The 27983-nt window shown below is 44.1% G+C and overlaps 1 protein-coding gene across 2 annotated transcripts in view; it reads left to right on the top strand.

Annotated features, from left to right (window-relative positions):
• The window catches only part of LOC140204248 (kelch domain-containing protein 1-like), a 110816-nt gene that overhangs the window by 63814 nt on the left and 19019 nt on the right, over positions 1–27983 (top strand). For both annotated transcript variants that reach the window (XM_072270807.1, XM_072270815.1), the window contains 5 exons: positions 694–772; positions 2463–2546; positions 2894–2974; positions 10185–10243; positions 17534–17646. In XM_072270807.1, coding sequence (XP_072126908.1) covers positions 694–772; positions 2463–2546; positions 2894–2974; positions 10185–10243; positions 17534–17646 — 416 coding nt within the window. The remainder of the gene's footprint in view (positions 1–693; positions 773–2462; positions 2547–2893; positions 2975–10184; positions 10244–17533; positions 17647–27983) is intronic.

Genomic DNA, 27983 nt, shown 5'->3' with positions numbered 1-27983 from the left:
CTGTGACACTATATTCAGGAAGCTATGAACTTGCATTGTAAGGTCTCTCTGGGCATGCTGTTTTGGTGCTGGAATGTGTGGCGACTCTTGTGTGCTGCTGCCAGAACATCTGTGGGTTGTGTTGGTTGTTAATGCATTAATAATTGCATTGTGGGGTGTTTTCTAGGAATGTACTCAACCCCCACCCCAACACACAGTACACAATTTCACCTGTAATCAAGTGTTTGGGCTAGGATATTGACCCATTGAACTCTGATTCAGAGTCAAGTTTGCTAACAATGAATTGACTTGTACATACTATTTATTTAAAATAACTATAAATTGCACATTGCACATTTAGACAAATGTAATGTAAAGATTTTTACAACTCATGTATACGAAGGATGTAAGTAATAAAGTCAATTCATTCATTCACTAAATGATATCGAGATTTGTGTTATAACTGACCTTTTTAATTTTCTGAATGAGTCTTGTACCTTTTCATTCCAGTTAAAATGAGCTATGCGTATGTTAGAAAATTAATTTTAGTTTGGCCTTTGAATATTTTGCCATTAATTGAAAATGTGTAGGAATTTTTCTCTTGTTTATTATTAATGAGTTAAATGGAGCTTACTAAGATGTGTCAATCAAGTATTAAATCAATATGGGTAATTTTTTTCTTTTTTTTTTTAAATATAATAAATACTTTGACAGGTTGATTTACTTTGGAGGCTATGGGTGCAAGAAAATAACTGAACTAAACGATTCATTCGATGTGAATGAAGCATCCTGGGTAAGAGCTTGAAATTTCAATAATGAAGGTTTATCTATTTGGTAATCCTCTTGCATTTCTTGAGAATTGTTATAAACCATTGTTATTCAGTGTAAATTTCTGACTTGCAGCAAAATTTTTTAGTTAATTTGTTGTAGAAAATGCTTAGGATACAAAATAAATGTTATAGGTCAGAACTAAAATGAGATTTATTATCGCTGATATATGACATGAAATTGCAAATGCTAGAAATTTGAAATGGTTGAAAATACTCAGCTGGTCAGACTGCATTTGTTAATTTTTCAGGTCATCGTCAGTTATATTTTGACCATTTAGTTTAGCCGTAGTTCAGAGTGGATTAGAGTTGAACTGAAGTTTATTTATCATTGTTCTGCATGTTCACATTATGTATTGTTTTTGTCAGTATTCCCTACTATTCTAATGAAAAGTCAAAGACCAGAATCATTATCTCAGTCTGATGCTACTTATTTCCAGTATTTTCTGTTTTTATATCTATTGACTGAAGCTAGTGGAATTGAAAAAAGATGATTGACCAGGCTAGGAAATTAGCTGAGTAGGAGGGAGCAGTAGAAGCAATAAAAGGTATTTAGATTGACAGAATGTACACGTGGTCTCCCACAAGCAGCCTTGTTGGAAAGTTATCAGTTCAGCCCAGTATTCAGTGTAGGTTCCTAAGGTTGTCATAGCCAGGGATGGTAGTGGGGATACGCTCCCACTACCTATAAAGTGTTCTAAATGGTGTGTGTCTCTAACAGCCTCTGATAACCAAGTCCAACTCTTGGCCTTCAGGTGTGGCTTAGCTACTAGGCCTGGCGGAACTGTTTCTACTGACAAGAGAAGGGGCAAAGGCGGATCACTGGCGCCTCAAAACCAGTTGTTTTGGGAAGGTAGGGCTTGTCAGCCCACTTAGGAGGAGGAAAACTCTGATTTTAAACCTCTGCTGCCTTGCGGCCATACCCACCCATGGGAAAGCCTTCGGGAGTAAACTCTTAAGGAAGAAATCCAGAGCCGGGGTCCTTAAGGCAGTTTGATGTTGTTAAAAACTTCACTCTGCCAACCTCTGCGACGACACTGGTGCCAAGCTGTATTGGCGCTTGCTCTTCCCTTGGACTACATCAGTGACATTGAGAGGGGATCCCGCAGCATGGGCAACAGCCAGTTCTTCAAATCTTCCCGCCCAGGCTTGCGCCCTGGAGAGGACACAGTCCACCAGAGGTGCAAACCCATGATCCCCAGGATTGATGGCTGCCTACTACTACTGTTCAGTGTAGAAGCAAACCAGTGCTTCATTCATCTGCTTTCTGGAAGATGGAAGTCCACGTGCAATATCACAATAGTGACCTAAGATTACAAGAGCAGAGTTAATTGAAAACGGCATTATAGATAGACAGGTAGGGTTTGGACTTGGAGGGATATGAGCTGAATAGACGAAATTGTGACTATCTGAGAGTGGACTCTTTGGACCATAAGCCTGTGACTATATTGCTCTATGTATATACAGTATATAATACACTTGCAGTTCTTAATGTCTTGTCATATTTTTGCATGACTTGTCTTGATAATCAAAACTGATAAGCAAAACTGTCTTGATAATCTTGATAACAGTGTTGAACCCAATGGAATTACTACCAGACTTACATTTTTTAAACATCCTTAAAACTAATCTTTGTAACATTTATTTCTTTTCAAGGAAGAAGAGATGTTCTGGGGTTGGAATTATGACATCCATGTCTTTGAACCCAGTATGAATATCTGGTACCAGCCAACAATTAAGGTATTTTGAAACTAAAATTTCATTTCATTATATTTGAGTTTTGTACTGTGTAATAAAAGAGTATTCAGGTTTTCAAATAATTGAAAAATGTGAGTTTCCTGTTCAGATTTTATGCTCATAAAATGCAGCTTTGTATGTATAGCATCTATTCATATTTTAAAAATCTGGGAAACTGTTCAGATTTAGACAGATATTTAATAGATGATGCGTTCAGTACAATTGATTTCCTCATGTTTAACTGACCCATGTGAGGCAAGATGATGCAATTTCAACCATATGGAAGAATGCCTTTATTTACATTTTATCTGAATAATTATGACATAACTTGAACATTTATTGTTTGATAGGGCACATCTCCCCGACCTCGAGCAGCTCATGCGTGTGCCACAATAGGAAATAAAGGTTATTTATTTGGAGGAAGGATACTGGTGAGTTGCTTGGTTTCAACTACCCTAATATGGTAAACATTAATGACACACGATTAAGGTATATTATTGATAGTGAAGAAGGTTATCATAGATTACTGGGGGTGGGTTAGTGATCAGATAGGGAAGTGGACCGAGGACTGGCAGATACGTGTGAGGTAATGGATTTTGGAAAGTCAAACCTCTGAATGGTCGGGCACCAGGGAGTGGAATGGAACAGGAGACAAAAGGAGTACAAGTACATAGTTTGTTGAAAGTGGCGTCGCTGGTTGACAGTGATGAAAAAGGCATTTAGCACATTGGCCTTTATTGGTCAGGGCATTGGATATAGGAATTGGGACATTATGTTGTATTTGTAGGGGTCATTGGTGAGGCTGCACTTGGAGTATAATCTACAGTTTTGGTCACCCTATTGTAGAAAAGATTTAGTTAAACTGGAAAGAGTGCAGAGAAGATTTACGAGTATGTTGCCGGTGCCAGAAGGCTTGAGTTATAGAGAGAGGTTGGCCAGGTTAAGTTTTTATTCCTTGGAAGGTAGAATATTGAGGGAAAACATTTAAAATTATGAAGCACAGATGAGGTGGATAATAATAGTCTTTTCCATAGAGTATGGTATCCCAAAACTAGGGGTATAGATTTAGGATGAGAGAAGAAAGATTTCAAAGGACCTGAGGGGCAACTGTTTCATGCAGAGGATGGTGAGTATAGAATGAGCTGCCAAAGAGCATTATTGCGACAGGTACAATAATATAATTTAAGAAGCACTTAGATGGGTACATGGAGCGACTGGCCTTGGAAGGATATGGGGCGAATGCAGGAAATTGGGATTAGCTGAGTAGGCAGTGTAGTTATTCCGTGCTGTGTTGCTCTATGACTCTTCAAGTCCTGGTATGTGAAACTCGGATGTTTATGAAAAAGAAAGTTACAATTGAAAGAATATATATTTTCAGGTATAATTTTTATGTCTGTTAATGATTATGACTATAAATATACCAAAGTCACATCAGAATAGACAATGTTCTTTTGGGGGCGTGTTACTATATTGGTATACTTTTCTAGGCAGTTACAAAAAAAGAAAGTATTCATTAATGAAGTAAATAGCATATCATGATGTAGGCAAATAGGGCTAGATTCGTGGGCACCATAGTCGGCATGGACAAATTGGACTGAAGTGCTTATTTCCATGCTGTGTTAATCTGTGAATCACTTTGTAATCATGGTCTGAATCCTTCTATTAGATGACTAAACTTCCACATCTTTCTGCCATTTGTGAGGACCCTTGGTGTCATTCATAACTAGTTCCTGCTTACCTAGAACAAATTATACATTGGTAATATTCTTCAGCTACACTATAAGCTTGACCAGTGTGCAGCATTAGCATTGACATCTACCTACAATGTAAGCTTGTGTTTGTTAACTGTAGAAAGGGCTCTGTATCCAGATTTGAATACCTGAAAACCAAAACTTGTATGAAGGGTACTAGATGACATTATACCTTAGAGCTGTCTGTTTCACAATGGCAAGATGGTCCAAGATTATTGGAGAGTAAGTTCTGCATGGACGTTAACCAAAACACATTGACATGCCTGTGAACACCTGTTTTGTGTCTCTAACTTTCCCAACTGCCATCACCTTCCTCCACTTCAGCCCTAAGAAGAATTTAAATTTTTTTTTTGTTGTCCATCAGTTTATTTGGTCAAACGTTAAGAAGGATTTCCGATTGCAGTTAGGTTTTGCCATATGTTGGTTAAGTACCTTCTATCCCAAACTGTGATGTCACCCATGTTTGAGAAATCGTACACAAACATCATCCATTCCTCAATGCTGAATTCAGCCCCTGAAACGTTTAGGGGTTCGTAGGCAACCTCTGTCATGGCAGACCTGAACCTAACTTTACCAGTGATGTCTGATTACGTTATTCAAATAGTGATGTTACTAAGCTAAGTGACACGCTACAAGCAATGGATTCCCACTTGAAAGAAAAAGGATGGTCAGTAATTTAGATAGAAACCCTGTTCCTCTCTCAGATGCTGCTTGGCCCACTGAATTCTTCTATCTGATTGTTTGTTGTTCCAGATTCCAGTATCTGTAATCTCTTGCATCTTTCAAAGAAAAAGATGATCCATACATTTGATCAGGATTGCTTTTTTCAAAAGATGACGTTTTTCCCTGCACCAAAAGTGTCCAGGATGCTTTTTGTCCCATTGTTTTATTCTGTGAGATATACAGGTGTTTCATAACCCACCTGCTCGGTGCTTCATTATTTTCATCAGCCCAGTCCCAAAATGAAACCGAAAACTCTGCTATAGGAAAATTAATATTGGAGATTTCAAAAGTTGTACAAAGAGAATTGTTTTTTTTCGACGTACCTCAGAAAATCTGCTAACTCTTGAACAACAGGAGTTGTGTGTTCACAGTGTCAAGGCAACATTGAGGTCCACCAGGATTAATACCTCTGAAACAATTCTTGGTTTCTCTATCAGAAAACACCTGAACTGGTTTGATGAAAGTCTTGGATTAGAATCTCCATCACATCTTTGCCTTTTAGGGTGGGGGGTGGGGAAATGGTGACTGGAGATAGAAAGCATAGCTTTTACAGGCCTCTGAAGGCTGTAGTCTTTTTAAAAAAAACTTTTGGGCTAAAGAACAGGTGGAGGGTGGTGTGGGGTTACAGTGTATTTTTTATAGCATTCAAAATGTTGATGCAGCTGGTATAAAGTAGGTTATGATAGAACCAAAACTTTTGCCCCATTGAGGAAGTCAACCTGATGGAAGTACAAATAAATATAAGCGGCTCATTGGAACGTTCTCTTGAAGATGTCATCCTTTGCTGAGACTTGTAGAATTGCAGTAATCTCCATTTTAAACAAATACTTAGGAAAAGCTCCAGATAAGAAAATAAGGGAATTGCTACAGCACTAAAAAATATAAAAGGAGCTATAAGCTTATTTCCAAACCAATTACCTCTGCAAGAATGCAAAAACAAATGTTTTTTAGCAGATGACAGAAGAGGAAATATGGCTTCTAGTGATATTTTTTGGAGGTGTATAACATCAGTTGATTGAATTAAAGAGATCTTCTTTAATGGTGGGGCACTTACCAGAAGCAAGGTTTCATCTCCAATTTGTCAAATAGTAATAACAGACTATTTGTACTTTTGTCAAGGAAATGCTTATTTTTTCATGACCTTAGATTAGTTACAGAGGTCATATGAAGCCATGTTTAGGATATAACAATCAGTGAATTAGTTGTTATTTTACGTCATCCTGAAGCACTCTGAGTGACTTCTTTGTATATACTCAAACCTCCAGAATTCCACTATACAAGTGTCCTATCCGAATCAGGTTTATTATTACCAGCATGTTATGTGAAATTTGTTACCTTAGCAGCAGCAGTTCAATGCAATACATAATATAGAAGAGGAAAAGAAATAATAAATAAAATAAAAAATAATAAATCAATCAATTACAGTATATGTATATTGAATAGATTAAAAAACATACAAAAAAAACTGTATATTTTAAAAACATGAGGTACTGTTCACAGGTTCAATGTCTATTTAGGAATCGGATGGCAGAAGGGAAGAAGCTGTTTCTGAATCGCTGAGTGTGTGCCTTAAGGCTTCTGTACCTCCTACCTGATGGTAGGAGGTACCAACCAGTTGCTCTAACATTGAACATGAAATGCTTCAAGAGATTGGTAATGGAGCACTTAAGTGCCAATCTCCGAAATAATTTAGTTCCCCTGTAATTTTGCATACAGAAAAAATAGATCCACAGGGAACACCATCTCTCTCACACTTCATTCAGCTCTGGATCACCTTGATATTAAGAATACGTATGTCAGGATTCGACTTACTGATTACATTGGGGAACAAATTTTTCAGAAGCCTTGCTTCTTCAGAATTTTGTTTTGTTTATGATAGCCTCCTTGAAGCTGAACACCAATGTAATTTCAGACTATTTGTATCATGTAGGAATTTGGAGAAACAAATTAATTTTTGTTGAATATAATGCATGTAATTGCATAATGGTGCTGATGCTTTGCAAAAGTTTAACTAAGGTAAAAATGTTTTGTTGATGGTTTTCATTTGTACTCAGTGTCTGAGGCTTCTCGTTTAGGTGTCCAACAATAATCAGCCAGCATTGATGGAACACACATAAAAGTTGCTGGTGAACGCAGCAGGCCAGGCAGCATCTATAGGAAGAGGTCTAGTCGATGTTTCGGGCCGAGACCCTTCGTCAGGACTAACTGAAAGAAGAGCTAGTAAGAGGTTTCAAATCCCTTACTAGCTCTTCTTTCAGTTAGTCCTGACGAAGGGTCTCAGCCCAAAACGTCGACTGTACCTCTTCCTATAGATGCTGCCCGGCTTGCTGCGTTCACCAGCAACTTTTATGTGTGTTGCTTGAAATTCCAGCATCTGCAGATTTCCTCGTGTCAGCATTGATGGATTCCAGTTGCCCTAATACTGTTTCTCCATGACTGCAATGTCCTGGTGAAACCTTTCACCATGCCTATCACTGACAGTGCTAAGATTTTCAGGGAAGAAGTCTAAATGGGAATGCAGAAAATGAATGTTTAGTGACATGTCATACTTCATGGTTTTGTATGCTTGAAGCATGTTGTCAACCAGCCGCACATAGTTTGGTTCTCTGTAGTTGCCAAGAGTATTTTCAACAACATCCTTGAATGATTTTCCTCTGGTCCCACTGGAAGTTTTTCAAATTGCCTGTCATCAATGACCTGTTTGATTTGTGGACCAACAAAAATGCTTTCCTTAATTTGGCATCAGTTATTTTGACTTGGATTATGGATTGAAATAACAAATATAGGCAATTTCAAAAATAAATGGTGCATGATTCGGTAATTTCATGGTGATTTTCATGAACAGCAGCCCAAAATCCACAAGATATACCCAAAAGTATTCAGGAAGCTCAGCTTTCAACACTATAATACCCACAAAGCTCATCTCTAAGCTCTTGCACCTTGGGCTTGGTGGTGGTGGTTTGGGATGGTTGGGTTGGGTGGGTATGTGTTGGATGGTGGTCAGCATCTGCATCTGGTTTCTATACTTTCTAACCAGTGGATCTCATTTGAATAGAATTTGGACATAACATTTCATCCAACCTGACCATTGACACTGGTGTTTCCCACACCTGTTGTGTGCTCAGTCTCCAGATTTCTACCCATGGCTGTGTGGAGAGATAAAGTGCCAGCTCGGTTGGCAATGATGCCACTATTGTAAGCTGGATTGACAACAGTGATGACATAGAGGACAGGAGCTTGCAAAACTTGTGTCATGTCAGCATGACAACTTGGCCCTTAATATCAGCAAGAATTAAGAGCTCATTGTTGATCCAAGGAAGTGGGTGTATGAATAGCATCTTGTCCTCCTGAATGGAGCTGTTGTAGAGGTGGTTGATACCTTCAAGTACTTTGGCATCCATATCACCAACAGCCTCACTTAGGTCCTCTATATTGATGTGGAAATTAAGCACATCAGCATGTGTACTTCCTTAGGCATTTGAGAAGATACAACTTGTCACAAGGATTTTCTTGTATTTCTGGCCTGCAGAAATTGATGGATTGGGCAGCATTTACCACAGACTCATCACATCCTTTCTTCCAGTCGTCATCATGGTGCTTAACCTCTGGATTGTTATAGTATTGTCAAGGGTACCTGCCACCCTGGCCATTTCCTTTTATCTCTTTCACTTCCAACTATTTCATGTACATTTTCCCATTTCACTTCCCATTCCCAGTTGAGCTACCACATTCTTGGGTTTTTAATTCTACATCTTTCCAATATTTTGTTTGTTTCTTCAAATTCATCTTTGATCTAATACTACTAACTGCACCCTTTCCACTAATTGCTTGGATTCTATAATTTTTAACCAACAAACTTGTTTCTTATCAGGAGAAATAAAAAAAATAAATTTCAATCAATGAGAATTTGATTTTTAGAACACCAGAAAAATGGGGATTGTTGCATTGACTTTCAAAAGCTTTCCTTGTTTCATAGTATTTAATGTCCATCTTTTATTGCATTTTCTGTCACTATTGAAGCCAGAAAGACCAAAAGTTATTAAAGTAAATTTATATCAAAGTGAGATATATATATAAAACAGAATTAGTGAAAAGCTACAGACAAATAATCAATGTGCAGAAGACAAACTGATAGTTGAAGGATAATAACTGTTTTTGAACCTGGTGGTGAAGGACCTAAGGCACCTGAGTCTATGCAACAAATGGGGCAGGGGAGAGAGAAAGGAGATTGAGATGGCCGCATTGCTGATGGTTCACACATCCTTTGTAAGCCACAGATTTTCATTGGTGTAAAAAGGAATGTTGTTTTAACAGCAACAGGATCCACAGCATGTGGTAGATTTTCAAGGTTCCTCTGGTTAGCAAGGTGGATGCCCTTTGTTTGGTGACTTGACTGAGCAAAGTGAAATTCAGTATTCATCTGAGTACCTAGAGTACGTAAATTTGAGAATGGCGGCCTGTAGTGTCTTCACATCAGCATCTGCAAGCTTACTAATTAGATTGATCTGTATTTTGCTTAGGCCATGAATTTCAGTAGGTGGTCATGATAGTTCATAACAGGGTTTGCTGACATTGAATTGTGGTGGATATACTTTTCAGAGAATTTAAAGTGGAGGTGTTGTGGTTGTCAGGTAGTTTGTGAAGAGGAATATTGTGACGAATGGAGGCCGAGCCATAGCCTCCACTTCTGGGCATCCACTATAGTTGGATATGTGGTCAGGGGTTTTGCCAGATCCCTGAAACTATTTCCTGTGTTACAATTGTCACATCAGTATAGGCAGATTTCCTCAATGATACAGTAGTCAAATTATCTGATTAGATTTAATGCAAATGTAATCCTCCTCAGTATGTGCATGTAATAATTTCGATCAAACGATGGAAGAATACTAACCCAGTTTGAAACCGATTCAATCTCTGAAAATGCCATCTGATGGTTTATGAATTGTGAATTCAATTTCCTGTACCACCCATGTGGATAATGGTTACAATACGTGAAGGAAATGAGAGTCTTATTTACAAATGACTGAATTATGTGGTTGTGCTGCTTCTGTATCTTATTGGTGTGATTGGCAATTGGTAATTTCCTAGTAAAATTGTGACTATATCTCACAGATTTAAGTTGATATGCAAGGTATTTCTGTTTAACTCAATTTATTTGATTTTTTAGGAAACAAGAGTTGATGATTTACATTGTTTGGACTTGGACACATGGACATGGTCTGGAGAGTAAGTAGTTTCATAAAGTGCATGCCAAGTGCAATAGCAGTGAACCTTTTTAAGATTACTTTTGTTCCTATTGTTGCCAGAGCTGATGATTTAACTTTGTTCTTAAAATAATTTATTATCCTGTATTTGACGCTGAGAAAAGAAATCGAGTATGATGGCCCATGTGCTCTTACTCTGTTTCGGATTGTCTACTTTTGTCTACCTAGGACGAGAGGGCATTGCCTCTGGATAGGGGGGCACCCTTCCAAAACAGAGATGTGGAGAAATTTTTTTAGCCAAAGGGTGGTGAATTTGTGGAATTTGTTTCCACATGCAGCTCTGGAGGCCAGATTGTTGGGTGTATTTAAGGCAGAGATTGATAGGTTCTTGATTGGACATGACATCAAAGGTTACGGGAAGAAGGCCAGGAACTGGGGTTGAGGAGGAGATAGAAAAAAAGGATCAGCCATGATCGAATGGCAGAGCAGTCTCGATGGGCCAGATGGTCTAATTCTACTCCAATGCCTTATGGTCTTAATCAAATCTGTTTCTAATCTTCAAATACACGGACATTTTTAATGCTTTGCTTCCCTCATTCTATTGTAATTGGTATGGTATTTTTCATTCTGAAGTTTAATATATTGTTCCTAATATTTTTGAGTCAATTTGTCTTAAACATAAACTCTTTTATCATTTCTCATATTTTTTGCTGATTGCTGTTTAGCTATTTAAAAGCAATCTAGGATGGCTGGATGGAAGTCTGATCAAATGTGTGCTGCCTACATAAACTTATTCTAGTGTACTGTATTTTAGAAAGGAATGATTAAAGTATATAGGAGGAGGAGAAGATGGTGCGACGCAGCGCGCGCGGCCTCTCTGGTGAATAATATCTGTAATCTGTCAAGTAGGGGACCATGCACAATTCTGATTTGATGGAGACAGACGTGAGAGTATGGAGGAACATCTGGAGAAACTTCTGAAATGCCTGCTTCGCTGCTGCTGCTGCTACTGTGTGGTAATCTCCAGAGCAGAAGGCCCCGAATCCTCGGCTTTGCTTGTTTTGGCAGCTGGGGAAAGGTTGAAGGTGCTTGGCAGAGGATGGCGCTCGGGAGGCTGTATCGGAGGGGCTGCTCGGAGGCTGGAAGTTTTTGGATGGACAGACTCAGTGTCGGCTGTGATCGGCTGCTTGCAAGACATTGGCAAGTTGATGGTGCCTGGAGGTTTATGGCAGGGAGTTTCTCCCTTTTGCCACCTGCTATCAGGGACTCAGGAGTCGATCGGGACTTGAGACTTTTTTTTTTACCGTGCCCATAGCCTGTTCTTTATCAAATTATGGTATTATTTTGCACTGCTGTAACTATGTTATAATTATGTGGTTCTGTCAGTGTTAGTCTTTGGTTTGTCCTGTTTTCTGTGACATCATTCTGGAGGAACATTGTATCATTTCTTAATGCATGTATGCATTTCTAAATGACAATAGAAAGAGGACTGAGTGTTCTCATAATCTAATCTAATAGTTAAATAAAATGTGTAATTGCAGCTGTAATATTGCTGGAGTAAGACTCAAATGGAATTGATGGGACAAATCAAGGCAGAAACAAGGGTTGGATTATGATTAACGCAAACACGAGGAAATCTGCAGATGCTGGAAGTTCAAGCAACACACATAAAATGCTGGTGGAACGCTGCAGGCCAGACAGCATCTGCAGGAAGAAGCCCCTCCCCCTTTCTCCCTAGGCCTCCCGTCCCATGAGCCTCTCCCTTCTCCAGCCTTGTATCCCTTTTGTCAATCAACTTTCCAGTTCTTAGCTTTATCCCTCCCCCTCCTGTCTTCTCCTATCATTTCAGATCTCCCCCTCCCACTTTCAAATCTCTTACTATCTCTTCTTTCAGTTAGTCTTGACGAAGGGTCTCAGCCCAAAACGTCAACTGTGCTTCTTCCTATGAATGCTGTCTGGCCTGTTGGATTATGATTATGCAGTCTGCATCAAAGTCTTTCCAAGTTCACGAGAGGTAACAGAACCCTTGCCTTTGTAAATTTTTGTGCAAGTGTTAGTGCAGCTCGTGTTTGGTGCTGCAGGTACATGTAAAACCAATCAAGAATAGAAGGCAAGCAGAGGCAGGAGGCCAGTCCTGAATCTTAAAAACCAACCACACTAAATCATTTCTCTTTGCAAAGCAGCTGAGAAGAAGGAAGTGAAGAAATCGGGTAGAAAAAGTCAGTTTTTTTTTAAAAAACTGCTCGGGGAGAAGGGTCTGCACTGTGCAGGCGCGTGACGTAGCGTGCCAAGGTTTAAAAAGAGAGATTTTCAACGGTTCTTGTTTCAGTTGAAGCAAGCAGCTGAAAAGAAGGGAGTGAAGAAATCGGGTAGAAAAAGTCGTTTTTAAAACACTGCTCGGGGAGAAGGGTCTGCACTGCGCAGGCGTGTGACGTAGCGCGCCAAGGTTTAAAAGCAGACCACCATATACAGCGGCCATCATCGGAGTGGACTGAGTCAGAGTAGGACGACTTTGGCTCAGCAGGCTTCGGCGAGAACAGGCAGAGGCCAGGGTAGGTTCCGGTAAGTTTTTTGTTCAGATTGCTTAGAGTAGAGAGAACGCCAGGCAGGATGTTGGAATGTTCCTCTTGCAGGATGTGAGAAGTCAGGGAGCCCTCCGGTGTCCTTGACAACGACACCTGCAAGAAGTGCATCCAGCTGCAACTCCTAACAAACAGCGTTAGGGAACTGGAGCAGGAGCTGGATGACCTGCAGATCATTCGGGAGAATGAGGAGATTATAGATAGTAGCTACAGGGAGGTAGTTACACCAAAGGAGCAGAGGACAGGAAATTGGGTCACTGTCAGGCGAGGGAAGAGGAAAGGGCAGGCAGAGCATGGTTCCCCTGTGGCCATTCCCCTCAACAACAAGTATACCGCATTGGATACTGTTGGGGGGGGATGACTTACCTGGGACAAGCTGCAGTAGCCGGATCTCTGACATTGAGTTTGGCTCTGCAGTGCAGAAGGGAGGGTGGGAAAAGAGGAGAGCGGTAGTGATAGGGGACTTGATAGTTAGAGGTGCAGACAGGAGGTTCTGTGGTCATGACAGAGAATCCAGGATGGTTTGTTGCCTCCCGGGTGCCAGGGTCAAGGATGTCTCTGATCGCTTGCATGACATTCTGAAGTGGGAGGGTGATCAGCCAGATGTCATGGTGCACATCGGTACCAATGACATAGCAAGGAAGAGTGAGGAGGTCCTGGAGAGTGAGTATAGAGAGCTTGGTAGGAAGTTGAAAAGTAGGACCTCAAGGGTGGTAATCTCAGGATTGCTACCTGTGCTACGTGCCAGTGAGGATAAGAATAGGATGCTCTGGAGGATGAACAAGTGGCTGAGGAACTGGTGTAGGGGGCAGGGTTTCAGATTTCAGGATCATTGGGACCTCTTCTGGGGCAGGTGGGACCTGTACAAGAGAGACGAGTTACACTTGAACTACAGGGGGACCAAATTATCCTTTCAGGGAGGTTTGTTAGTGCTATTGGGGAGGCTTTAAACTAGATTTGCAGGGGGATGAGACCCAGAGTGCCAGAGCTGACGGTGTGGCTGGGGTGAAAATAAATGATGTTAGCAAATCCGCTAATAGAAAGGTTGTGAGTGATGGTAAAAATCTTCTGAGGTGTATATATTTCAATGCTAGGACTATTGCAGGGAAGGCGGATGAGTTGAGGGCGTGGATTGACACGTGGAATTATGACGTTATAGCAATTAGTGAAACTTGGCTACAGGAGGGGCAGGACTGGCAGCTTAATATTCCAGGGTTCCGATGTTTCAGATGTGATCGAGGCGGAGGAATGGAAGGTGGGGGAGTAGCATTGCTTGTTAGGGAAAATATTACAGCAGTGCTCAGGCAGGACAGATTAGAGGGCTTGTCTACTGAGTCCTTATGGGTGGAGCTGAGAAACAGGAAAGGTATGGCTACATTAGTGGGATTGTATTACAGACCACCCAATAGTCTACGAGAATTGGAAGAGCAAATCTGCAGAGAGATAGCAGGCAACATAAAGTTGTGGTAGGAGATTTTAATTTTCCATATATTGATTGGGACTCCCATACTGTTAGGCGTCTAGATGGTTTAGAGTTTGTAAAATGTGTTCAGGAAAGTTTTCTAAATCAATATATAGAGGGACCAACTAGAGGGGATGCAATATTGGATCTCCTGTTAGGAAACGAGTTAGGACAAGTGACGGAAGTCTGTGTAGGGGAGCACTTTGGTTCCAGTGATCATAACACCATTAGTTTCAACTTGATCGTGGACAAGGATAGATCTGGTCCTAGGGTTGAGGTTCTGAACTGGAAGAAGGCCAAATTTGAAGAAATGAGAAAGGATCTAAAAAGCGTGGATTGGGACAGGTTGTTCTCTGGCAAAGATGTGATCGGTAGGTGGGAAGCCTTTATAGGAGAAATTTTGAGAGTGCAGAGTTTGTATGTTCCTGTCAGGATGAAAGGCAAAGTGAATAGAAATAAGGAACCTTGGTTCTCAAGGGATATTGCAACTCTGATAAAGAAGAGAGAGTTGTATGACATGTATAGGAAACAGGGAGTAAATAAGGTGCTTGAGTATAAGAAGTGCAAGAAAATACTTAAGAAAGAAATCAGGAGGACTAAAAGAAGACATGAGGTTGCCTTGGCAGTCAAAGTGAAGGATAATCCAAAGAGCTTTTACAGGTATATTAAGAGCAAAAGGATTGTAAGGGATAAAATTGGTCCTCTTGAAGATCAGAGTGGTCGGCTATGTGTGGAACCAAAGGAAATGGGGGAGATCTTAAATAGGTTTTTTTGCATCTGTATTTACTAAGGAAACTGGCATGAAGTCTATGAAATTAAGGGAAACAAGTAGTGAGATCATGGAAACTGTACAGATTGAAAAGGAGAAGGTGCTTGCTGTCTTGAGGAAAATTAGTGGATAAATCCCCGGGACCTGACAGGGTGTTCCCTTGGACCTTGAAGGAGACTAGTGTTGAAATTGCAGGGGCCCTGGCAGAAATATTTAAAATGTCGCTGTCTACAGGTGAGGTGCCGGAGGATTGGAGAGTGGCTCATGTTGTTCCGTTGTTTAAAAAAGGATCGAAAAGTAATCCGGGAAATTATAGGCCGGTAAGTTTAACGTCAGTAGTAGGTAAGTTATTGGAGGGAGTACTAAGAGACAGCATCTACAAACATTTGGATAGACAGGGACTTATTAGGGAGAGTCAACATGGCTTTGTGCGTGGTAGGTTATGTTTGACCAATCTATTGGAGTTTTTCGAGGAGGTTACCAGGAAAGTGGATGAAGGGAAGGCAGTGGATATTGTCCACGTGGACTTCAGTAAGGCCTTTGACAAGGTCCCGCATGGGAGGTTAGTTAGGAAAATTCAGTCGCTAGGTATACATGGAGAGGTGGTAAATTGGATTAGACATTGGCTCAATGGAAGAAGCCAAAGAGTGGTAGTAGAGAATTGCTTCTCCGAGTGGAGGCCTGTGACTAGTGGTGTGCCACAGGGATCAGTGCTGGGTCCATTGTTATTTGTCATCTATATCAATGATCTGAATGATAATGTGGTAAATTGGATCAGCAAATTTGCTGATGATACCAAGATTGGAGGTGTAGTAGACAGTGAAGAAGGTTTTCAGAGCCTGCAGAGGGACTTGGACCAGCTGGAAAAATGGGCTGAAAAATGGCAGATGGAGTTTAATACAGACAAGTGTGAGGTATTGCACGTTGGAAGGACAAACCAAGGTAGAACGTACAGGGTTAATGGTAAGGCACTGAGGAGTGCAGTGGAACAGAGGGATCTGGGAATACGGATACAAAATTCCCTAAAAGTGGCGTCACAGGTAGATAGGGTCGTAAAGAGAGCTTTTGGTACATTGGCCTTTATTAATCAAAGTATTGAGTATAAGAGCTGGAATGTTATGATGAGGTTGTATAAGGCATTGGTGAGGCCGAATCTGGAGTATTGTGTTCAGTTTTGGTCACCAAATTACAGGAAGGATATAAATAAGGTTGAAAGAGTGCAAAGAAGGTTTACAAGGATGTTGCCGGGACTTGAGAAACTCAGTTACAGACAAAGGTTGAATAGGTTAGGACTTTATTCCCTGGAGCATAGAAGAATGAGGGGAGATTTGATAGAGGTATATAAAATTATGATGGGTATAGATAGAGTGAATGCAAGCAGGCTTTTTCCACTGAGGCAAGGGGAGAAAAAAAACCAGAGGGCATGGGTTAAGGGTGAGGGGGGGGGGAGTTTAAAGGGAACATTAGGGGGGGGCTTCTTCACATAGAGAGTGGTGGGAGTATGGAATGAGCTGCCAGAGGAGGTGGTAAATGCGTGTTCTTTTTTAACATTTAAGAATAAATTGGACAGATACATGGATTGGAGGGATATGGTCCGTGTGCAGGTCACTGGGACTAGACAGAAAATGGTTTGGCACAGCCAAGAAGGGCCAAAAGGCCTGTTTCTGTGCTGTAGTTTTTCTATGGTTTCTCTGGTTTCTAAATAGGATCATCTGCTTAAAGATTACTTTCCTGGGTATACTCACTCCCAGGTTTATTGGCTGTGAAAGGTTTTCAGGGTCAGGCTTCCAGACCATGTTCTTCTGAAGCCTAGATGATTTTCCAACATGGGCATTGATCATGCATGTACAGAGTCAGCAAGAAGGGCATTTTGCAATCAGCTTAGACTGTTTTTCATGTTAATTTGTTCAAGGAACATGGATGCCTCTGGCGATATTGACATTTATTGTCTATTTAAATTGACGAAGAATCAACAACAGTGGTGAATCTGATATAGGTCAGTTGGGCAAGGTTAGCAGATTCCCTTCTCTGAAGGCCTTTGCTGAATAAGAATTTATTTTCGTATACTTCAATTTTATTTTAATCATTCAATTCCTATTCCCTGGCTACCTTGGTGGGACTCGAACTACTGTTTCAGATCAGTCGTTAAGAAATAAAGGCAGAAAACTATGGAATGATAACTAGTCATTGACCTGATATGTTAATTCTTATTTCTTGCTGCACAGTGAGCTGCTGAGTATTTTCAGTTTTTATTTCAGATTTCCAGGTTCTGCAGTTTGTTTGCTTCTTGGGTTCAGACCACAAGTTGACAGAATCTACTGTACAGTACCAAGTGATAATCTTGTGCAATTGGCCAGTATAATCGGTTCAAATTGAGCAAAAACTTGAGTAGGCCTTTTGCTTGACTGAGTTAATGTGTTTTATTACTTCAGTTGATCAGTCACTCTGTTTGTAATGGTGTGCTGCTAAACCACGATTGTATTTTTTCTAACCCCTTAGAATCATGGTTAAAGGAATACGTCCACAGGGGCGCTCATGGCATACACTGACTTCTGTAACAGATGATCAGCTTTTCGTTTTTGGTGGATTAAGTGCAGAAAGTCAACCTCTTAGTAAGTGCTTAAACAATTTTTCTGAGTTATCCTTAATGCAGACAGATTTACTTTCTGTTATTTTTCCTGAGGCATTTCATGAACATTAAATTCCTCCCAAATTTCTTTACCTTTTCCTACACCCTTCCCATCATCTGAGGTTCTCCATTCTCTACGTCACCTCTCTCTTGATCTCCATCTCTCTTACAATAACCACCCAACACTGGAACTCGGAATATAACGTGTACGGGGTCTTTCTTTTTGTTAAATTTAAAATGACTTCTCTTGTTATGTTATACTGAGGAATGCTGAGACAGTCTCTAACTAGATAGTTGCTTGGGTTATTAGAGATAGCAGGGTGCTATTAACCAATGGGTGGTTATGTATCGTTTTGTTTTCGGATACAATGCTGTATCATATGACTGTGGATGGGGTTTTTGGGGGGGAGTCGGAGGAGGGATGGAGAGGACGGTGGATGGGGTTTTGGTGGGGAGTCGGAGGAGAGGTGGAGAGGACGGTGGATGGGGTTTTTGGCGGGGAGTCGGAGGAAAGACGGAGAGGACGGTGGACAGGGTTTTTGGGGGGAGTCGGAGGAGAGACGGGGAGGACGGCGGACGGGGTTTTTGGTGGGGAGTCGGAGGAGAGACGGGGAGGACGGCGGATGGGGTTTTTGGCGGGGAGTCGGAGGAGAGACGGAGAGGACGGTGGACAGGGTTTTTGGGGGGAGTCAGAGGAGAGACGGGAGAGACGGGGAGGACGGCAGACGTGCAGAAAGGCTCCAGTTGATCACTCCGGGTGGTCCTGAGCCGTGAGTCGACAGGATCCGGGTGGTCGTCAGGAATCAATTGAGCTCCAACAGTAGCACGCGAAGAACTTGGATAAGTGTTGGCGCCTTTTTTTTTCATTACTTTCCTCTCTGTATCGAATTTATATTAATGTCATAGAATTAGTAATATCTATAAAGTGTACTTGTTAAAATTTACTGGGTGTGCTGGCTGATGATTGATGTTTGGGATTGATTCGGGCGGCGACCGACACTGTGGGGAGTGTTGAGGCAGGTGCTGGGTGGGATTTCCCCTAGACATATACGAGCCAATATAACGGAACGTTACAAGTGGGGGCTACTGTCCTGGATTTGGATTTTTGGTAAAGCTGTAATCGTCGTCGCGTTAAGTGGTGAGAAGATGGATCGAGATAAGATTGTAAGTTGGTGTGAATTGGAGGAGGTACTGGTGAATCATGCTTGCGTGCTAAGTGGGGTCAATTAACGCATTCCGGCAGATGTACTGGTGCGAGGGTTCAGTTTGATTAAAGGTATCGGGCAGAGAAGAGGGGAAAAGCTCTCAGAATACGTTTTCCAGCTGGAAGGGAAGCTTACGGGGCTGCGGCACCGAGGGGTAGTGAGGGCAGACGAAGTGGCGAAGTTGAGGATGAGCCAGATATGTAGAGGTTCCCGGGAGGATGACAGGGTGGCTTGGAGTATCCGGCAGTCATATAAGAGGAGCCCCCCTCCATCATTTGGGCAGCTGATTAGAGAGGTACGGGTGGAGGAGAGTGCTTTGGGCCGACCAGGGGGTTCAGACCCCCGGGGACGGTCTTCAGCGGTTCAGGAGGTGGTAGCCAGGGTGAGATCAGAGAAATCCAAGGGGTCCCCGGGGGGGGGGGGGGGGCCGGGCCTACCAGGAGGAGAGAGGCGGTGGGTAGCGGGTGCTATAACTGTGGGAGAGAGGGGCATTTCCAGCAGGAATGTGAGTGGCTGGGGGTGTGCTACAGCTGTGGGGAAGCGGGTCACTTGCGGAGGGATTGTGAGAGACGAGATGCTCTGAGGGGGGAGGGCTCCCGGGCCACTAAGAAGGGAGAGGTGTCAGGAAACTTAGGAGAGGCTCAGTGAGGGAACGGACTGGAATCTCGGGAGGAACACGTTCCCAGAAATCAGCTATGGAACCCCAGAAAGTACAAGCCCAAATTCTGGATGGACTGGTGGGACCCCATTCCAGTGTGTCCCTACGGATAGAGGGAATCTTTGCGAAAGCCATCCTTGACACCGGGTCGCAGGTTACCTTACTGTACCAGTCGTTCTACAACAAATATCTGAAGCATTTGCCAGTAACTCCATTTAATGCACTGGAGATTTGGGGCATAAATGATGGTGATTACCCGTACGATGGGTACCTGTCAGTGAGATTGGAATTTTCGGAGGGAGATATGGGAGTGTCGGAAGCCTTGGAGACGCTGGTGTTGGTCTGTCCGGACCCGGTGGAAACCGGTGGTGCTGCCCTGCTAGTGGGGACTAACTCCCCTCTGGTGTGACGGCTCTTGGGAGCCTGTAAGAAGAAGGTGGGGGAGAACTTTCTGGAGACCCTCTCGGTACACCCAGTGTTCCGAGCGGTGTACGAAGGAGTGGGTGATCCCCAGGGGCCGGATCCTGAGTGCAAACGAGGGACGGTGTGGTGCACTCAGGCGAGGCCTAAGGTGATACGGCCAGGGGAGGCGGCATTAGTGATGGGGACCCCCAGATTCCCCAGAGTACCGGCGGGCGAGGCCCTGCTAGTAGACGCCCCAGACGACCTGGAAGGGGAGTTCCAGTTCCCGGCTGGGGCGCTGGTGAGACCTGAATTGCAGAGGCCCTCAGCTGTACAGGCACGGCAGATGGGGGTGATGGTAAGGAACATAACGGAGCGGGATCACTTTTAAGTGCAGGATGCCCCTCGTGCTGTTGTTCCCGGTGACGGTGATGTCCAGCGCCCCCGTGAAGCCCACTGGAGGAAAACTATTGGAGAACAGGGGGCAGCTGACCGAGGAGGCCTGTAATTTTGAAGACTCCCCTGTACCGCCAGCGTATAAGAGCAGACTGGTGGAGAGCATGCTGAAGTTAGGGAATGTCTTTTCCCAGGGCGAGTTTGATGTGGGATGTTCCAAGAGCACTCGGCACACTATTCGGGTGACAGATGACACCCCGTTTAGAGAGAGGTCGCGGCGGTTGGCCCCAGCAGATGTGGAAGACGTGCAGCAGTTGAAGGATGCAGGGAATATCGCGGAGTCCCGAAGCCCCTATGCGTCCCCCATAGTGGTGGCAAGGAAGAAAAATGGGAAGGTACGCACGTGCGTGGACTACAGGACCCTGAACCGGCGCACTGTTCCTGACCAATATACGGTCCCAAGGGTGGAAGACGCATTGGCCTGTTTTAGTGGGGCGCATTGGTTTAGCGTATTGGGTTTGTGGAGTGGGTATTACCAGATTCCGATGAGTGAGACCAATAAAGAGAAGACGGCCTTTATCTGCCCCCTGGGATTTTTCCAGTTCAAACGAATGCCCCAAGGCGTCTCGGGGGCCCCAGCCACCTTCCAGCGGCTCATGGAGCGGACAGTGGGGGACATGAACCTGCTGGAGGTATTGGTGTACCTGGACGACCTGATAATGTTTGGATCTACGTTGGAGGAACATGAGGAGCAGCTGCTGAAGGTGCTGAGTCGGCTGAAGGAGGAAGGGTTAAAACTTTCCCTGGATAAATGTCAGTTCTGTAAGACATCGGTCAGTTATGTCGGGCACATAATCTCGCGAAATGGAGTGGCCACTGATCCGGGTAAGATAGCCGCAGTAACCACCTGGCCGAGACCTCAGAAGGTGAGCGCCTTACGCTCGTTTTTGGGGTTTTGCGGATATTACCGGCGATTCGTGAAAGGATATGCGAAAATGAGTCATCCATTGAACCAGCTGTTGTGTGGTTATCCACCTGTGGGGAGGAAGAGGAAGGGAGACCGAGGGCCGGAGGTAGGAGGATACTTGAACCCGGGGGAGCCTTTTGGATTGAGGTGGAATGCTCAATGTGAGGAGGCATTCCAATCTCTGAAAAGGGAGCTGACGCAGGCCCCGGTGTTGGCTTTTGCTGATCCCCAGAAGCCGTATGTTCATATATACACTGGTGCCAGTCACGAGGGTCTGGGGGCTGTCCTGTACCAGGAACAGGGCAACGGATTGAGGCCGGTGGCGTTTGTCAGCCGGAGCTTGTCGCCATCTGAGAGAAACTATCCCACTCACAAGCTGGAGTTCTTGGCGCTGAAATGGGCGGTGGTGGACAAGTTGAGTGACTACCTATACGGGGCCCAGTTTGAGGTAAGAACTGACAACAACCCCCTCACTTATATCCTGACCTCGGCAAAGCTGGATGCTACTGGGCACCGGTGGATAGCAGCCTTGTCTGCCTATGAGTTCAGCCTGAAGTACCGCCCGGGGAGTCGGAACATCGATGCAGAAGCCCTGTCTCATCGGGCGCACGACGAGTCAGGCACGGCTGAGGAGTGGAAGAGTGTCCCTGCCCCGGGAGTAAAGGCCATGTGTCAAGTTGGGAGCGACAGGGAAGTAGTAGCACAGATGGGATCGGGCAGTAGATCAATTGGGGGTTGATGATGACGCGCTACCCACTGTTTACTGTAATTTGACTGCTCTGAGGAACAGGCAGCTGCCGGAGTTGAGCCCCCAGGAAGTGGAGGCGGCTCAGCGTGATGACCTGAGCATTGGCACTATCTGGTACGCGGTTAGCCAGGGTGATATGGGGCAGGTGGAGAAGGCGAAACATGCCTCCGTTCCCCTACTACTGAAGGAGTGGCCTCAGTTGAAGCTGAAGAACCACGTCTTGTACCGGGTCACGTCGCCTCCGGACCCCCTCTGGCGCTGGCGGCTGGTCATGCCTGAGAAGTATTGGAAGACTGTGCTCCAGGCACTGCATGATGATTCCAGGCACTTAGGGGTAGAGAAGACCTATGAATTAGTCAAGGACCGGTTTTACTGGCCCTGGATGAGGGGGGAGGTGGAAGAATACTGTAAGACCTGTAGTCGTTGCATCCGGAGGAAGACCTTGCCTGTGTAGGCGGCTCCTTTGTCCCACTTGCAGAGTGCGGGACCCATGGACCTGGTATGTATGGATTTCCTGTCTATTGAGCTAGGCACCAGCAATACCGCGGATGTTTTGGTCCTCACTGATCACTACACTAGATATGCACAGGCTTTTCCTACTAAGGATCAGAAAGCGATTACAGTGGCGAAGGTGTTATGGGAGAAGTACTTTGTTCATTATGGCCTTCCCCGGCGGATCCATAGATGTCAGGGACGGGACTTCGAGAGCAGGCTTATCCATGAATTACTGGGTATGCTTGGGGTTGAGAAATCCAGAACCACCCCCTATCACCCGCAGGGTGATCCTCAGCCCCAGAGGTTTAACCGGACCCTGCTGGACATGCTCGGCACTTTGGAGATCGGACAGAGGAGTAAGTGGAGTCAGCACATTTCCCATTTGGTTCACTGTTACAATTGTACTCGCAATGATGCTACGGGGTACTCGCCCTACTATCTGATGTTCGGACGGGAAGCGAGGCTGCCCATTGATCTGTGTTTTGGGACTGAAGCAGGTGAAATACCTTTGAAGCCATGTCTGAAGTACGTGTCTGATATGAGGAGAGAGTTGAAAAGGGCGTACAAGTTGGCTGAGGCGGCAGCCACCAAGCAGAACGAGCGGAATAAGAAGAGGTATGATCAGAAAGTAAAGTTCGTCCAGCTATTGCCGGGAGACCGAGTCCTTATCCGGAATTTAGGACTACCTGGAAAGCACAAGTTGGCGGACTGTTGGGCAGCCACCCCCTATGTGGTGGTGAGTCAGATGCCGAATCTCCCTGTTTACCGGGTGAGACCTGAGGACGGGAAGGGGCCTGTCAAGGTACTCCATCGGAACCACCTATTGCCTCTTGAGTCGAGAGGTGAAGGTAGACCCAGAGCCCGAATGGGAGTTTACGCCTAGTACGAGGACTCTGCGAGGGCGCGGGGCGAGGGAAGAGCCCGCTGCGAAGAAGATGGGGCCGGTCCCCACCTCGAGAAGGGATACGTCATCGGAAGGTGATTCGGACGTGTGGTACCTGTTTCCGTTCGCTGATTCTCTGGTGCCAGGAGAAGAGGCTCCTGGCCCTTCCATCACTGAGTTAGGGGAACCGAGGGAGGGTGTTGCAGAGCCGCCTGTATTACAGCCGGAATTGGGGGAGGAGAGGGTGGAGCCAGAACCTGAGCCAGAGGGCTCACAGGTGCTGAGGGGTCCTGGTGAGGGGGAGGGTCCGACAGATAGGCCCGGGGGGTCACCTGGGGTGTCTGAACAGGGAGAGTCGGCAGAGGAAGTCCAGAGGCCTCTGAGGAGTAGGCGTCCCCTGGAGAGACTTAACTTATACAGCGCTGGGAGAACAGGGTGTGATCTCTACTGCCCTGGAAAGTTATGTCACTGCTTTATGCACCTGGGTTGGGTTTTGTGTTTTACAAGGAGCACTGGTGAACTCTGTTAACGTCATGAGGGCATGACTTTTATTGGTGGGGGGGAGTGTACGGGGTCTTTCTTTCTTGTTAAATTTAAAATGACTTCTCTTGTTATGTTATACTGAGGAATGCCGAGACAGTCTCTAACTAGACAGTTGCTTGGGTTATTAGAGATAGCAGGGTGCTATTAACCAATGGGTGGTCATGTATCGTTTTGTTTTTGGATACAATGCTGTATCATATGACTGTGACCGGGGTTTTGGCGAGGAGTCGGAGGAGAGACAGAGAGGACGGTGGACAGGTTTTTTGATGGGGAGTCGGAGGAGGGACGGTGGACGGGTTTTTTGACGGGGAGTCGGAGGAGGGATGGGGAGGACGGCGGACGGGTTTTTTGACGGGGAGTCGGAGGAGAGACGGGGAGGACGGGTTTTTTGACGGGGAGTCGGAGGAGAGACGGGGAGGACGGCGGACGGGGTTTTTGATGGGGAGTCGGAGGAGAGACGGGGAGGACGGCGGACGTGCGGAGAGGCTCTGGTCGATCACTCCGGGTGGTCCCGAGCCGTGAGTCGACAAGATCCGGGTGGTCGTCAGGAATCAATTGAGCTCCAACGGTTGTGCACGAAGAACTTGGACTTTGATAAATGTTGGTGCCTTTTTTTTCATTACTTCCCTCTCTGTATTGAATTTATATTAATGTCATAGAATTAGTAATATCTATAAAGTGTACTTGTTAAAATTTACTGGGTGTGCTGACTGATGATTGATGTTTGGGATTGATTTGGGCTGCGACTGACCCTGTGGGGAGTGTTGAGGCATGTCTAGGGATTTCCCCTAGACATATACGAGCCAATATAACGGAACGTTACAAATGCAAATCTCTCCTGGTCTGTTACCAATATTATTCTGTTTCCTGCACCATTTGAAGGGATTCAGGATAAGCTGGGAGGCTTGATGATCTTCTTGAGGTTCTTAAATGATAAGGTAGATCAGGAAATCTGTAGCAGTATTTTTGATTCAGAGCTGCAGGAACCAGTTACTGATTTTCAATATTTTTTGTTTTATTGCAATATTAAGTGACTTGGCGCAGACTTTCTTCTATGTCATCTGACCTACAAGTCCACAGAGGCAGTTTCATTCACTAAGCCCCTCTATTCAAAGTTCAAAGTAAATGATGGATGCTGCTTTCCTACAACAGCACTCCTTGTAGATGTACTCAATGGTGGTGAGGGCTTTACCTGTGAACTGGACTGTATCCACTACTTTTTGTAGGCTTTTCCATTCAAGGGTATTGGTGTTTCCATACCAGGACTTGATGAAATCAGTCAGTATAATCTCCAGTGCACATCTACAGAAGTTTGTCAAAGTTTAAGATGACATGCCAGATCTTCACAAACTTCTAAGAAAATAGAGGTGCTGCTGTTCTTGCTTTATAATGGCACTTAAGTGCAGGTCCCAAGACAGATCCTCTGAAATGAAAGCACTGAGGAATTTAAAGTTTCTGACCCTCTCCACCTCTGATCCCCAATGAAGGTTGGCTCATGGATCTCCGGTTTTTTCCTCCTGTAGTAAATAATCAACTCTTTGATCTTGCTGACATTGAGTGAGAGGTGGTTGTTTTAGCACCGCTCAGCCAGATTTTCAGTCACTCTCCTCCATGCTGATTCCTCACCTTCTTTGATACAGCTAACGGCAGTGGTGTCATCAAGAAATTTTAAAATGGCATTGGAGCTGTGCTTAACCTCACAGTCATAAGTGTAAAGTGAGTAGAGCAGGGGACTAAGCACACAGCTTTGTGGTGAACGAGTGCTGAAGGTGACTGGAGAGTATGTTGCTGCCAATCTGATCTGACTCATGTCTGCAAGTAAGGAAGTCAAGGATCCAGATGCACAAGGAGATTTGAGGCCTAGATATTGAAGCTTATTGGTTAGCTTTGACGGGATGATGGTATTTAATACCGAGTTGTAGACACTGAAGACCATCCTGATGTATGCATCTTCATTGCCAGATGTGCCAAGGTTGAGTGAAGTGCAAATAAAATGGCATCTGCTGTTGATTTGTTGTGACAGTAGGCAAGTTCAAAGTACATTTATTATCAAAGTATGTATACTATATACACCTTGATATTCATCTCCTTATAGGCAGCCACAAAACAAAGAAACCCAACAGAACCCTTTCTTTAAAAAGAAGTCATATAGCCAATGTGCAGAAAAAAACAAATTGTGCGAACAATAGAAGTAAAAAATAACATTCAGAACTGAAGTTCCCAAAAGTGAGTTCACAGCCACAAAACCAGTTACAGTCAATCCAGGAGATCCTTAGTTGCAGGTCACTACCTCAGTTCACTACAAAGATCGGCTAGAACACTGGCCCATCTCTCTCCTCTGGGCCTGATACCCTGACCCCTTCAATCTGGCCTGGTGCTTAAATTGGCCAAACATCAGGTGGTTCCTTGTTCTTGGTCCCGGGCCCCGCCACCTCAATTCAGCCAGTTCCCAATCTTTCCCCTCTGGTGTGGCTCCTGTGTAAGTCAAACATCGACTTGTTCCTTGCTCTCGGGCCCTGCAGCCTCTACTCTTCCTCGTCTGGGTTTAGCAGCTTTGAATTGCCTCCAAGTTTGCTCCAGCAACAGCCAAACATTGGCCTGGGTCCTGCTGCTTCGATTTGGCCTGTACATCCATACCACGACCATCCTGCAACTCGGAGACTCCAGTTCACACCACAGAATGCCAGGTTGTACAAGCTGTTCAAAAGCTCAACCCTGAAAGGGCAGTTGCAGGCAATTGATTGCAATAATAGTTTTTGAGGAAAAAGTGCAATGAAGTAATTCGTATTTCTGCTGCCAGCAACACATCACTGTGCTTCATGTTAAACAGAAATTGGACTGGATCCAGGTCGCTTCTCAGGCAGGAGTTAATATGTTTCATCACTAACTTCTCAAAGCACTGTATGTGTTACGGGACGATAGTCATTGAGGCAGGTTACTATGTTCTTCTTGAGTACCGGTATAATTGAAGCCTGCTTGAAGCAGGTGGGTACCACAGACTGCTGAAGCAAGAGTTAAAGATATACTGATATCTTTAATTGACCATTCCAACCAGTTAATCAGCGCAGGTCTTTACTAAGCCTGTCTGAGCCGGATTCTTTCCATGGGTTAACCCTCTTGAAAAATCCTCCCACATCAGCCTCAGAGACTGTAATCACAGGGTCATTGGTGAATGTGAAGGTGCCTCTATGTTTTGATGGTCAAAACTAGCATAAAAGGCATTGAGCTCATCTGGATGTGAAACCTGTGTTGCTTGGGTTCACTTTGTTGGAAGTGAAAGAATTCAAGTGCTGCCCTGGCTGTCAAGCATCCTTCAGTGATTGAAGTTTAGTCTAGAGATGCCACTTAGTACATGAGGTGGTTTTCTGGAGATTGTACCTGGACCTCTTGTATTTTACTTGGTCGCCAGACTTGAATGCCACTTATCTGGCCCTCAGCAGACTGTGGATCTCATGGTACATACAGAACTTCTGGTTAGGAATGACTCTGAATGATTTTGTGGGGACACATTCATTTTTATAAAACGAGTTTTCATAAGGTCCGTGATAACTATGGCGTATTCATTCAGATCCTCTGAGTCTTTGAACATGGCCCAGTCCATCCAGTAACCACTCCTTTGCCTCCTGCAACTACCCCTTTGTTGTCCTTACTTCTAAATTCTTGCTCTTTAGCCTCTACCTGTATGCAGGTAGGAGGACAGCCAGATGATGGGATCAGAATCAAGTTTATTATCACCAGCATATGTTGTGAACTTTGTTAACTTTACAGCAGCAGTACAATGTGATACATGATAAGTATAGAAAAAAAATGGAGTTACGTAATATATATGTATATTAGTTAATTGAAGGTAAGTAGTGCATAAACAGAAATTTTAAGTAGTGAGGTAGTGTTCATGGGTTCAATGTCCATTTAGAAAGCAGATGGCAGAGGGGAGGAAGCTGTTCCTGAGTGCAGGCTTTCAGGCAACAATGAGAAGTGGGCATGTCCTGGGTGGTGGGGGTCCTTGATGATGGAAGCTACTTT

Source organism: Mobula birostris, chromosome 1 (assembly GCF_030028105.1).
Source record: "Mobula birostris isolate sMobBir1 chromosome 1, sMobBir1.hap1, whole genome shotgun sequence".
NCBI lineage: Eukaryota > Metazoa > Chordata > Chondrichthyes > Myliobatiformes > Myliobatidae > Mobula > Mobula birostris.
The sequence above is the reverse complement of the archived record's forward strand: the minus strand, read 5'-3'. Positions and strand labels throughout refer to the sequence as shown.